This window comes from Ahaetulla prasina, chromosome 6, assembly GCF_028640845.1.
Source record: "Ahaetulla prasina isolate Xishuangbanna chromosome 6, ASM2864084v1, whole genome shotgun sequence".
In the NCBI taxonomy this organism is placed as follows: Eukaryota; Metazoa; Chordata; class Lepidosauria; order Squamata; family Colubridae; genus Ahaetulla; species Ahaetulla prasina.
Window position 1 is genome coordinate 90225103 of NC_080544.1, and position 13923 is coordinate 90239025.

At 40.3% G+C, this 13923-nt stretch overlaps 1 protein-coding gene across 1 annotated transcript in view; it reads right to left on the reverse strand.

Annotated features, from left to right (window-relative positions):
- The window catches only part of SI (sucrase-isomaltase), a 235030-nt gene that overhangs the window by 33843 nt on the left and 187264 nt on the right, over positions 1-13923 (reverse strand). Inside the window, exons 31-36 of the mRNA XM_058189143.1 lie at positions 8281-8393; positions 8041-8166; positions 7237-7365; positions 5418-5525; positions 1912-1974; positions 292-426 (exon numbers count right to left, since the gene is read on the reverse strand). Coding sequence (XP_058045126.1) covers positions 292-426; positions 1912-1974; positions 5418-5525; positions 7237-7365; positions 8041-8166; positions 8281-8393 — 674 coding nt within the window. The remainder of the gene's footprint in view (positions 1-291; positions 427-1911; positions 1975-5417; positions 5526-7236; positions 7366-8040; positions 8167-8280; positions 8394-13923) is intronic.

The following is a 13923-nucleotide window of genomic DNA, read 5'->3' on the forward strand; positions in this document are numbered from 1 at the left end:
TTTCAGCTGCATTATTCATTTTATTTATTGGTTTCTTTGTTTGTTCATCAAATTTCTATATTTTAGAAACCATTTCCCAAAGTAAGCCTTCCATATGAGTTGCATTAGCAATGACTGGGAATAGAAAATTAGCGGGAATTACCAAGCTCCCCAGATATAGTAAGAAAGTAATATTTTCTTACTATTAAATTAAATGTGATGTCTGAAAACGCTGATTAATGTAGAAAACATGAACTGGAAATAATGTTACTAAATTTATCAGATAAAACATTATACAAGATAGAAACTTACAATCCACAGGCCATCAAACTTGATGCTTTGTGATTGATTGGTGGGGTTATTATAAACTTCTTCAATTTCTTTTTTCCACCACTGAGCTGTAGATTTCCGAAAAAAATCTGGGAAAGCAGTCCAAGCACTGTAAAGCTGAAGAGAAGCAGAAAATGTGACCAAAAAAAACCAAAACACCACAAAATGTCCCATGTATTAGAAACTAAACTTCTGTTGATACCATTTCAGACAAGTAGTTGTCTAATCTCAATTTAAAAACCTCCCGTGATGGAACACCTACAACTTCTGAAGGCAATGCCCCACTGATTAATTGTTTAGGAAATTTCTCTTTATTTCTAGGTTGGTTTTCTGATTTATTAGTTTCCATCCATTGCTTCTTTGGTCTGTCTTCAGGTCCTTTGGAGAATAGGTTGACTCCTTCTTCTTTGTGGCAGCCCCTTAGATATTGGCACACTGCTATCATATCACCCTTTAGAACTTTTTTCCCCATTGAACTAGGTAAAGATAAAGGTAAAGGTTCTTCTCGCACATACGTGCTAGTCGTTGTTGACTCTAGGGGGCATTTCCGTTTCAAAGCTGAACAGCCAGCACTGTCCGAAGACGTCTCCATGGTCATGTGGCCGGCATGACTCAACGCCAAAGGCACACGGAACGCTGTTACCTTCCCACCAAAGATGGTCCCTATTTTTTCTACTTGCTTTCAAAACTGCTAGGTTGGCAGAAGCTGGGACAAGTAATGGGAGCTCACTCCATTACTCAGCAGCACTAGGGATTCGAACCACCGAGTTGCCGACTTTTTGATCGACAAGCTCAACATCCTAGCCCCTGAGCCACCACATCCCTTTTTGGGTAAGTCTAGTTCAATCCCCATTGAACTAGACTTACCCAATTCCAATAAGTCACCCAGAAATCAGCAGAGCTTGCTTATAAGTAAACATGTGTTGGACTGATTAAACATGTGTCCCCACACTAAAACTGTTTTTCATTCTCTAACAAAAACCCAGCTTTTTTATGAAACTCTTCTCATGCAGTACGTATGAAAGAAAAGCCTGCTGAATCGGGTCAACTGGTCAAGCATTCTATGTCAATAGTTCTTTTCCACGGCTGCATCCTAGCAGCTGGTATTTAATAGCAGACACTGGTATTATATACTATACAAGGTAATCAAGAGACTTTGCCTCATTATAAGGGGGATTGCGAAGGGATGTATATAAATTCCAGTGGGCTTATAAATGAGTTTCAAAGTTCTTTGAATCTTAACCTTTGAATCTATTGCTGTGAGATTCAGGGAGCAGCAGCTATGCTGTGTTTTTCTAATAATGCTTCCCCCGTGTGGTACAAGCTTTGTGATTTTTAATCTAACTTTAATCTATCTCAAAATAAACCCAGAGAACTGACCATTCAGGCATTCAGAGATTATACTTGTGTCAACAACCTACAGATCAGAGGGCATTCATCCAGCTTCTTCCAATTGCAGATTTTCTACAATGCGACTGAAGTTATGTTGGGTTTTGCTATTGCTATTACTACTAAAATTACCGTCAGGGTTAAGGTTTTATTAGTATGAGAATTTGCTTGGGATCTTTTTACCAAGGCAGTGTATGAATAAATTACACTTACTTCCACTTTCTCATCCCAGCTGAGTGATGAATTTATAGTAATATTAGGAAGATATGGCCATACCTAAAATAAAAAAAACATTTGAAAATAATTAGCTTTATAAAATAGTTAAAGGAAAAGACTTTTTCTTACAAATAATCCACTGTCAAAATTTGTTTGCCTTTCATTGTTACCAAAATGGGGGGGAAATGCATTAAAAATAAGGGAAAGGGGCAAAGGCAATTGTAGCTCTAAGCTAGACATCTTCTAGCTTGGTTGTTGAGGAGATGGTGGTGCAACTGGGACATGGGAATCCTTGTTATTTAGGGGGCAATAATAATGATGATGGCTTGGTATTTGCTCTGGATTGAGCTCTTACCTGAGTGATGGAAGGAATGGTGATGCAAGGATGCTCATCCTTTGTATGTCAGAGAGCTTGGCCATATGGATTATGGGGTTGTTCAGTAATGGGAGTAGAAACAAATGGGTGGTCCAGCAATTAAAAAAAAAGCTGTATCCTCTAGCTGTCACATAGTTGTCATACATAACACAACAGCTATCTTAGTTATTGTCTTTGTCTTGCATGGAAAAAGGACTGCAATCTGCCTTAAATGTTTCAGTTTTTGACTGTTTCTGTTCCTTCCTTCCTTCCTTCCTTCCTTCCTTCCTTCCTTCCTTCCTTCCTTCCTTCCTTCCTTCCTTCCTTTCTTTCTTTCTTTCTTTCTTTCTTTCTTTCTTTCTTTCTTTCTTTCTTTCTTTCTTTCTTTCTTTCTTGCATCTCTGTTGCTGCTGCCTGCTCTGAGGTGAGGCAAGGGTACAACTATACTGGTTTTCTCTCAGTGGGAATTTTTTGTCCCCACAGCAATGCAGGTAAGAGCAGGGAGTGATTGATGTGAAGAACATAAGTGGTAGTGGGAAGTAGGCTGGCAGAACAGTTGTCAGATTGTTGAACACTATGATAAAGTACCCTAGATGTCTGGGATTGTTACTTATTTGGACAAGTATGCTATCTTATTGCAAGATGGGGTACTTTAAAATGTGGAGCATTGGCAAGAGTCAAAGGAAGTTGATGGAAGGAGGAAATGGCAGACAATCACAATATGGCTATGAGAAGCATTAACAAATGTAACAGAAACAGGAAAGGCTGCTTTTGGAGAAGGCAGCTTCAGTATTTGATATTCATGCCACATTCCTGTCCTCTCTGTTCTACCCAAGATTTGTTCTTCAGAGTTTCTCTTTGGCTTTGACTCAGTCCTCGCAAGATTATAGAGGTATGGATTAAGATGCCCCCGAGATCTGAAAATTTGCCATCTCTGGTATGAAAAGATGGAGTAAGCAATCCCTCAGAGTTGTTGCACAATTGTGGGTCCTCTTGGACTCATGACTCCTACTGGAATGTATTCTGACCCAGCTCCCCAAACATGACAAACCCTCTGAAATGAACTCAAAGATTCCTTTAATTAGGAATGTTGGCAGCCCTGGCAAAATGTTTCTCTCTCACTGCAGGCTAACAAGTCTGTCCGGCAGGTAGATGAATAATTGTCTGCCACATCTATTCATTTCCACCCCCTGCCTTTTATCCCCAGAGCTAGGTGGGGCTTCGCTAGCAACAATGGTTCTTTCTTTCCAAGGATCGGCCTATGGATTTCCACTGCTCTCCTCTCCTCTGCCTCCTGCATGCCTGTGCATCCGGCACTGGACTCAACTGTTCCTCTTCTTCCTCATCAGTCACCTCCAAACCTGGGGGCTGTTGACTGTCTATCTGGGGGCTGACAGACAGCCCAGGCTCCACCTCTGTCTGTCTCTCTCTCTCTCTCTGCCAGCTCCATTCCCTCTTCCCCCTTGGAGCTCTCAAGTTGCCTTGATGCTGACCCTGACTCCCATGCCTCCTCATTATCTGATTCGGCTGCTGGAGGGGCTGGCCTCTGACAGGTCACAACAGAAGGATTTTGTATGAATATATCTTGTCTCCTAATTGTGTTTGTTACTGGATGCAAGGTTTTTTTTGGATGCTTGCATGCATGCCCATTTGTTTACTTGATTTGTATAGAATAGAATATTGACTCAAGGTGGCATGTAATAAAACAGATAAAATTGACAAAGTACCTAATATAAAAATAAAGATAGATGAGCATATGATAAAATGACCAGAAGAAAGCCAAGTTATGGGTTCTATCACACATTAAGGGCCCCAAATCCAGGTCCAGAAATTGGTTTTCAAGGCCACACAAAGCCATTAGCGAAGGGCTAACCTAATCACGGAGAAAATGGTATTCCAAGGATAGGGACACATTACAGAAAAGGCTCTCCTTTTGGCCCCTGCCAACTGACTTTTGTCAACTAACAACATCTGGGCAGTCTTATAATTAACCAGTTCCAAGCCATGAATAGCCTTACAGGTGGTAACAATATTATAGTATAGCCTTTATTATCATTGTACATCATGTATGCAACAAAATTGCTTTTAGCCTCACTAGTGCAATCCATGACAAAAAAATACAAACAACATAAATAGTATAAAGAATAATCCCTATGCAAGTAATTGGGAGGGGGGAGAGAGAAAAAGAAAGAAAAAGAAAAACTAGTCATATGTTTCCGCATGTGCATGGAGTGATTGTGGGTTGTGTTTAAGAGTCTGAGAGCCCAAGGATAGAAACTATTTTTAAACCTATTTGTTCAGCTGGATATGCTTCAATGTCTTCTGCCCGATGGTAGACATGTGAAGAGATACTAACCAGCATCTTGAGTTGTACCCAGAAGCACACTTAGAGCCACTATAGCTTGTAGTACTAAATAACTAATGCCATACACTGCCTGAACTGTTCTTCAAGGGCAGACCCATGAACAGCATGTTTCAGTATCCAGTCTGGAAATCATGAGAGATTGAGTGATTGTGGCCTCAGACAATTCAGTAATTCACACAATTCAGGAATGAGTGCAGGTGATGCAAGGATCCTCCTAGTCATGTCTGCCACCTGTTCTCCAAGCAACAGCCACAAGTCCAGGAGGACACCCAGATTGTACATTGGGTCTGCCTATGATAGTGCCATCATATCCACATTCAAAGATTAAAGTTCTATGGAATCAACAGGTAAAACATCCTACAGTCACTCAGTTTTGCTCAGACTGTGCTGAAATTAGAAGATGAAATCCCTCTCAAGGTCATGATTATTTCCCTAAGACCTGGAATAAGGAATAGTTTTCTTTAGCTGTTTTTTTAATAATCAGAATGTGTATTTTTTGTTTGGTTCTATTTTATCAGTTCATGTCATCTTACTGGGAATATTTTTATTGGTTGCTTGTATCATTAGCTGTCCAGAATCAATTCAATTGGGCAACTTCTAAAAGGGAGGGAGGGAGGGAGGGAGGGAGGGAGGGAGGAAGGAAGGAAGGAAGGAAGGAAGGAAGGAAGGAAGGAAGGAAGGAAGGAAGGAAGGAAGGAAGGAAGGAAGAAAAATAGTTAGCTATATTAAGTGCTATTCTTTGGCACAAATGCAAGGCACAATATTACATTTATAAAATATTACCTTTCCCCACACAATATCACTGCTATTAGGCCACTTAATGAAAACATCATCCTGAAGTCCTCTAGTGAAAGCAGGATAATTAATTTCATTTCCTGAGATGGCTGGATCCTGAAATGAAAACCGTATGTCTTTAGATTTACATCTAAATTTAGGAAGCACAACATATAGCATGGGAAATCCTATAGTGAAAATATATCAGCTGTGGAGATGGCAAATATAACTGCTATTCCTTCCTTTGTTTTTTTTCCCTTTGAATTAGTGTTGATTCCTGGTGACTGCCTGGACAAGTTTCTGCAGTTTTCTTGGCAAGGTTTTTGAGAAGTGATTTGTCATTGTCTTCTTCCTATGTCTAAGAGAGAGTGACTGACCCAACATCAGCCAGATAGCTTTGTACCTAAGGCAGGACTAGAACTCATAATCCCTCTCTTCCTAGGCTGATGTTTTAAGCATTACACTGGAGTTCTAGATCTCTATGATGAGATCAGTTAACTGGAAGGGATTATTTAAAGAGTTCCCTGACAATTTGTGAATCAGTCTGATGTAGAAAGACAACGTTTTAAATAGGCAACATGTCTTACTCTTAGAAGAACTTCACATTGTCCAAAAGTTCTCTGACAGCCCAGACTTTTGGGCTGTCAGAATAAGCTCTATAGACTTTCCTCACAAGCTACTCTATAGTGAAGAGCACCAGATAAGCTAGAAAGTGTAAATGGGACTTTGAAGCAGAGGAAAACAAAAAGACATAGTGGATTCTCTTTTTCTCAGAAGTGGCATTTCATTCAAATCTTAACTGAAGTAAAGATTAAATTTAAGAGATTTTATATCCTTACTATGGTCATAGTGAAAACAGGACATAGGAAAACCCTCAGTGCTTAAATATAGCATTCCAGCATCAGTCCCAATCAATATATCTGAATAGCACAATTCAGATAAAGAAGCTGATAAAAGGAATGTATGTACTTGCACTTCTATCATATTCAGTTAAACTTACAAGAAAAATCATGGTAGAAAATATTGGAAGGAAAGTAAAGGAAGCTTATCGGATACCATATTAATGGCAGTCACATTCACAATCAAAATAGTAAGGGGAAACAGATTGTTGATATGGTTGTCAGGAAACAGACAGTCATTATACAACTCATTCAACAATACCTGCTGGATGTTAAAAACTGAATTAAGAAGCACCCAATAACACACTAATAATACCTGATGGATGAGTGGGAGAAGGCAAAAGAGTCTTTTGTCTTTAACAGGAGTGTACTTAGCATACTGACTTGCCAGTTGAAACATTTCTGATCAGGAAGAACAACTAGAATGGAATATGAGGAATCTAAATGTTACAAAACTGGGAAGGGGCTATGCTAAGGTTGAATATTGTCACCTTCCTGTACTTATAATTTTTTATTAAAATTGCTAAAAGAAATATCTATAAGTGAAAAGAATCAGATAAATAACTTTAGGGCAGGGGTGTCAAACTCACGGCCCATGGGCTGGATGCGTCACATGCTGGCCCCACCCCTGCTGGTTTAGCAAAGGGGGAAAAAGTCCCGATTCATCACATGATGATGCCATGACGATGTGAGTTTGACATTCCTGCTTTAGGGGAAATAGTCAAGAATATTATATAATCAAAGAAGGCTGAAATATTCCTTAAGTCTCAGGAAACCCTAGGAAATGACTATTGTGCTCAGTTATCTAACAAAAGCAAAGCAATCCATTGAGAAATACACATACCTGGGATGGTGGACAAAAATGGATGGATGGATAATTGTGTCTGTGTTCTTATATTAACCAACTAGTCTGAACAATTATCACTTACCAAAATGATGACAAATCTCATTCCATCCTTTTTTATTCTGTTAATCAGAGCTGGAAGATTTATAAAATTGGGACTTAGAGTGAAATCCAACTGCCGTTCCATGTAGTCAATATCAGCATATTGTACATCCTAAGGAAAAGTTAATTTTGTGAAGTGATGTATATTTTTTTATAACAAGCCCATTAAAAATTATTCATTTTCAAATAAATAAATAAACAAGCAAACAAAAAACAAACTAAATAAATAAATAAATAAAACATCAAGGAACAAAAGACTACTGCACCACTAACATTACTCTTTTAGAACTTTGTTAAATAGAATTTTTTATTGGCCAAGTGTGATTGGACGCACAAGGAATTTGTCTTGGTTCATATGTTCTCAGTGTACATAAAAGAAAAGATACCTTCATCAAGGTACAACACTTAATGATGGTCATAGGGTACAAATTTAACACTTAATGATACAACACTTAATGATACATGATACCCAATACATGTTTGTTTCTAGATTGGTAGTGCTGTTATTATCCATAAGAAATAGCTGATATTACAATTTTGTCAGATTAACAATTGATCTCTTTCTCTTTTAAAATTTCTTTTGAATTGCTGACTTTTTAAATACTTATTCAGAGCTTTTAGATGTTTTAGTAAGTCTAGAAAAGTTTTTGTTCAATGCTACCATAATTTAACATAACAGATAATGCATAATTTCAACTAATTGCATAACTCAAGTAATTTCATGACATTCTCTTTTTTGTTTTTTGATAGAAAGCTGTGAAAAAATGCTTATTTGTGAATAACTTACATATGAGATATTAGCTGCTTTCATGGTATCATACAATTCAGATATTTCTGCATCGTCTTTGTATCCATATCGACACAACTGGAATCCCAAACCCCAATATGGAGGTAAAACTGGACGTCCAACAAGCTAATAAAAACAAACAAAAAGAACTTGACATTATACGGTCAATGTTGTGTTGATATAATAAGGAATATTATAATCATGTTTTAGAGTAGATTTTTTTGTAATATGGGTTCTTACTGCAGTATATTCTTGAATGACTTGTTCTGGAGTTGGGCCCAAAACCATATAAAAGTCCAAAATTCCTCCAATGGTACGGTAGGTTAAAGCAGGAGTCGGCTGGAATTTTACCTCTGCAAATTCACAAAGGGGAAATAAATATTGCATAGACCTGAAAATACCGTTATATAAAACCAATCAATAAAAATGAAAATCACTCCTTTGTCATTTCACCTCTGAGATGAACAACCTGACGTACAATCTTCTCCCTTGAAATTGCAGGAAATATGCTGCATCTCATCTGCTAAACACAGAGACATTTCCCAGCAAGAGGAACCATGTAACTGTATCAAATTATTTGCTTTGGATAAGCTATTTCACAAATAATAGTAATCTATTGTTTAACTTGGAATAATGTATGCTAAAAACATTTGTGATGGCAGACATATTTTTTTATATAGAAATGGTAAGTTGTTTTAGGTTATTTGCTTAAAGATAGATAAATATTTAGCAAATAAAAAAGTATTTGATGTTTTCATACTGGCATCATGAACAATGCAGGGATTGGCAAACCCATGTTGAGTCTCATCTGGCCTATGAATTTGTTGTTTATTTATTTATTTATTTTGTCACAACAATATATGTAGGTATCATACAAAAAGATTATATATATACGTACCTGGCTCCTTGCTGCGTGACTACAGCCCTACCTGAGCTACTAGAGGTGCTGGCTGGGGTGGCGGTTGAGACTCCCAGACTTTTGGTTTTGGGGGATTTCAACTTGCCATCAGCCGGCTTGTCATCAACGGTGGTTCAAGAGTTCCAGGCCTCCATGACGGCCTTGGACCTGATTCAAGTAACTGATGGCCCTACACACATTGGGGGAGGCGCACTAGACTTGATTTTTATCTCAGGTCAGTGGGTTAATGATCTGGAATTAGGAGATATAGTGACGGAACCGGTGTCATGGTCAGATCATTTTCTCCTTCGCCTAGACTTTCGGACCGCCGCCCACCACCGCAGGGAGACAGAGCCAATGCGTTGGTTCCGTCCCAGGCGCCTGATGGACCCGGAGAGGTTCCGGACGGAGCTTGGGCCATTTCCTGAGGATCTGGCCCACGGCATGACTGAAGAACTAGTTGCAGCCTGGGAACGGGCCGCGGCTGGGGCTTTGGACCGTGTCGTGCCTTTGCGGCCTCTGACCCAGCGTAGATCTCAATTGGCTCCCTGGTTTTCCGAGGAGCTGAGAGAGATGAAACGCCGGAGAAGACGCCTAGAGAGCACTTGGAGGTCTAGCCATTCCAAGGCTGATCGGACACTAGTGAGGTCTTTTACTAAGACCTACCTAGTGGCAATGAGGGAGGCGAAACATTCTTACGTTTCCACCCTCATTGCATCGGCAAATAACCGCCCGGCCGCCTTGTTTCGGGTGACCCGTTCCCTCCTTCATCAGGAGGTTCGGGATGACCCTTTGCAAGGACGTGCTGAGGAGTTTAACGGTTATCTATACGATAAAATCGTTCAGCTTCGGGATAGTTTGGACCAAGATTGCGATGATCCAGCCGAGATGACGGAGACGCGTCTTGTTGAGGTTATTTGGGATGAGTTTGATTCTGTGGCTCTCGAGGACGTGGACAGGTTGCTGGGGAGGTTACATGCAACTACATGTTTACTGGATCCGTGCCCTTCCTGGTTAGTGCTGGCTGCTCAGGAAGTGACATGAGGCTGGCTCCAGGGGATTATAAATGTTTCTTTGTTGGAAGGGGTTTTCCCCGCCACCTTGAAAGAGGCGGTGGTGAGACCCCTCCTTAAGAAGCCTTCCCTGGACCCAGCTATTTTGGGGAACCCAGCTATTTTGGGGAATAACCCAGCTATTTTGGGGAATTACCGGTCAGTCTCCAACCTTCGCTTTGTGGCGAAGGTTGTAGAGAGTGTGGTTGCATGGCAGCTCCCTCGGCACCTGGATGAAGCTGTCTATCTAGACCCATTCCAGTCCGGCTTCCGACCCAGTTATAGCACGGAGATGGCTTTGGTCGCGTTGGTGGATGACCTCTGGAGGGCCAGGGATAGGGGTTGCTTCTCTGCCTTGGTCCTATTAGATCTCTCAGCGGCTTTTGATACCATCGACCATGGTATCCTGCTGTGCTGGTTGGAGGGATTGGGAGTGGGAGGCACCGTTTATTGGTGGTTCTCCTCCTATCTCTCTGACCGGTCGCAGACGGTGTTGACAGGGGGGCAGAGGTCGTCCGCGAGGCGCCTCACTTGTGGGGTGCCTCAGGGGTCAATTCTCTCGCCTACCCTGTTCAACATCTATACGAAGCCGCTGGGCGAGATCATTAGTGGTTTCGGGGTGAGTTATCATCTGTACGCTGACGATACTCAGCTGTACTTTTCCACCCCGGACCACCCCAATGAAGCTATCGAAGTGCTGTCCCGGTGCCTGGAAGCTGTACGGGTCTGGATGGGGAGAAACAGACTCAAGCTCAATCCCTCCAAGACGGAGTGGCTGTGGATGCCGGCACCCACAGCGAGTTAGTGGCCCCAAAGGAGGTGGTTCGCAACTTGGGCGTCCTCTTGGATGGACGACTGTCCTTTGATGAACATCTGGTGGCCGTCTCCAGGAGGACCTTTTACCAAGTTCACTTGGTCCGCCAGTTGCGTCCCTTCCTTGACCGGGATGCCTTATGCACAGTCACTCATGCTCTGGTTACGTCTCGGTTGGATTATTGCAATGCTCTCTACATGGGGCTGCCCTTGAGGTGCACCCGGAGGCTACAGTTAGTCCAGAATGCGGCTGCGCGAGTAGTAACGGAGCCGCCAGGCTCCCATGTAACATCACTGCTCCGCAGTCTGCACTGGCTTCCTGTGGTCTTTCGGGTGCGCTTCAAGATTTTGGTTACCACCTTTAAAGCGCTCCATGGCTTAGGACCCGGGTACTTAAGAGACCGCCTGCTGTTACCTTATGCCTCCCACTGACCGGTACGCTCTCACAGAGAAGGTCTCCTCAGGGTGCCGTCCGCCAAACAACGTCAGCTGGCGGCCCCCAGGAGTAGGGCCTTCTCTGTTGGAGCAGCGACGCTCTGGAATGAACTTCCCCCTGGCCTACGCTAAGTGCCTGATCTTCGGACCTTTTGCCGTGAGCTAAAAACATACTTATTTATTCAAGCTGGACTGGCATAATGGTTTTTTAACATTTTAATTGGGTTTTATTGTTGTGGGGTTTTAAATTTTTTAAATTTTAAATTTAAATTTTTATACATTGGCCTTTTTGTAATATGCTTTATTTTAAATTTTGATCTTAATTGTATATATATTGTATCTTATTTAGGCTGTACACCGCCCTGAGTCCTTCGGGAGAAGGGCGGTATAAAAATTTGATAAATAAATAAATAAATAAAATAAATAATATAGTATATAAACATATATGAGTAAATATAAGGAGGTATAAGCATATATATAGGAAGAAGAAAAGAAAAACAATAGGACAGGAACAGTACGCACGTTTGTGCGCTTATGCACGCCCCTTATGGTCCTCTTAGGAATGGGGTGAGGTCAATAGTAGAAAGTTTTTGGAAAAAACTTTTAGGATTATGGGAAGAGACCACAGAGTCAGGTAAAGTATTCCAAGCACTGATGATTCTGTTACAGAAGTCATATTTTCTGCAATCTAGATTAAAGCGGTTGACATTAAGTTTAAATCTATTAGTTGCTCTAGTATTATTGCAATTAAAGCTGAAGTAGTCTTTAACAGGAAGAACATTACAATAGATGATTCTGTGAGTTAAGCTTAGGTCTTGTCGAAGGCAACGGAGTTCCAAGTTTTCTAAACCTAGGATTTCGAGTCTGGTGGGATAGGATATTCTATTGTTTTCAGAGGAATGGAGAACTCTTCTTGTAAAATATTTCTGGACACGTTCAATTGTATTGATGTCAGAGATGTGGTGAGGATTCCAAACAGGCGAGCTGTATTCTAGAATTGGTCTAGCAAATGTTTTCTATGCTCTGGTTAGTAGTGTGGTGTTTTTGAAAAAGAAGCTACGCAAAATTAGGTTTACAACTCTTAGAGCTTTTTTTGCTATGTAGTTGCAGTGGGCTTTGGCACTTAGATCATTTGACATGAAAACTCCAAGGTCTTTAACGGGATGGAGGTCGTCTGTAAGGTAATGTCCATCTAGTATGTACTTAGTTTTTGGGTTCTTTTTTCCTATATGTAAGACTGAGCATTTGCTGGTTGAAATTTGGAGCTGCCAATTTTTAGACCAAGCGGTTAGATGATCAAGGTCGTTTTGAATGATAGAAGTATTGTCTGTGGTGTTAAATAGTTTGACATCATCAGCAAAGAGAACACAATTACTTGAGATATGGTCACAAAGATCATTAATGTATAGTATAAAGAGTGTTGGTCCAAGGACGCTGCCTTGAGGAACGCCACTCTTGACAGGAACAGGATTTGATAAAGCATTGCCAATTTTGACCACTTGTTGTCTGTTAGACAGAAAAGCAGATATCCATTTGTGGAGGGATCCTGAGATGCCATAGGATGTTAGTTTTAGGAGAAGTTTATCGTGTACTACTGAGTAAAAAGCTTTGCAGAAGTCTATGTAGATTGCATCTATTGATTTGCCTTGATCAAGATTTGAAGTCCATATGTTTTTGCAGTGGAGAAGTTGTAAGTTACATGATAATTTTTTCCTGAAACCAAATTGTTTGTTGGAGAGTAGGTTGTTAGTTTCTAAGTGTGAGGTAATGGATTGGTTGATGATAGATTCCATGACTTTGCAGGTGACGCAGCAAAGGGAGATCGGTCTGTAGTTTTCGACTAAGCTGGGGTCTCCTTTTTTGAAGATAGGGATGACTGTGGCTAGTGACCAAAGTTTGGGAAGAGAACTGGTAGTGAAAGCTTTATCAAAGATAATACTTAGGGGTTCTGCTATATTAATGGAAAGTTTTTTTAAGAAGTATGCACATAGTCCATCGGGTCCAATAGATAGCGATGGTTTTAAGTTATGAAGAGCTTTTCCAACGTTGTCTTCTGTGAAATCTATATGAGTTAAATAATCATAATCATTACTGGTATGTTTGTGGAATGTCGGATATGTGTTATCGGAGTTAACAAAAACTGAGCCAAAGAAAATGTTGAAGAGGTTTGCTTTAACTGTTTCGTCATTGCATTCTTTGTTGTTAGAATCTTTTAGTGGTGGGATGGATCTAGAGTCTTTAAGTTTATTGTTAACAAAATTATAAAAGGCACGATTGGAATTTGTGCGCAGAAGGTTCTCTTCTTGCTTGGTGTGGTAATTTGTGCATTCAGTTTTTATTTGGTTTCATATGTTTCTGTAGCGGTTTTTGATATTTGTAACATAGCCTTTTTTGTTTCTTTTCCAGAGGGATTTTTTTTTTGATTGAAGCTTTTTTATTGATATGGGTAGTTTGTTTTTCTTGATCATGGTAGTCATTTGTGGTACATATAGTTTAATGACTCTATTGATTTCAAGTAGGAAGACTCTATAGTGGTCTTCAGTGGTTATGCAGGTTGCAAACAAATTTTGCTAGTCCAGAAATGAAAGATCGTTGTTTATAAGGTCGTAATTGGCTTTTTTGAAGTTGTAGTTGGGAGTACTATTGTTATGACGATTTAAGTATGGACGTATATTGAGACGAAAA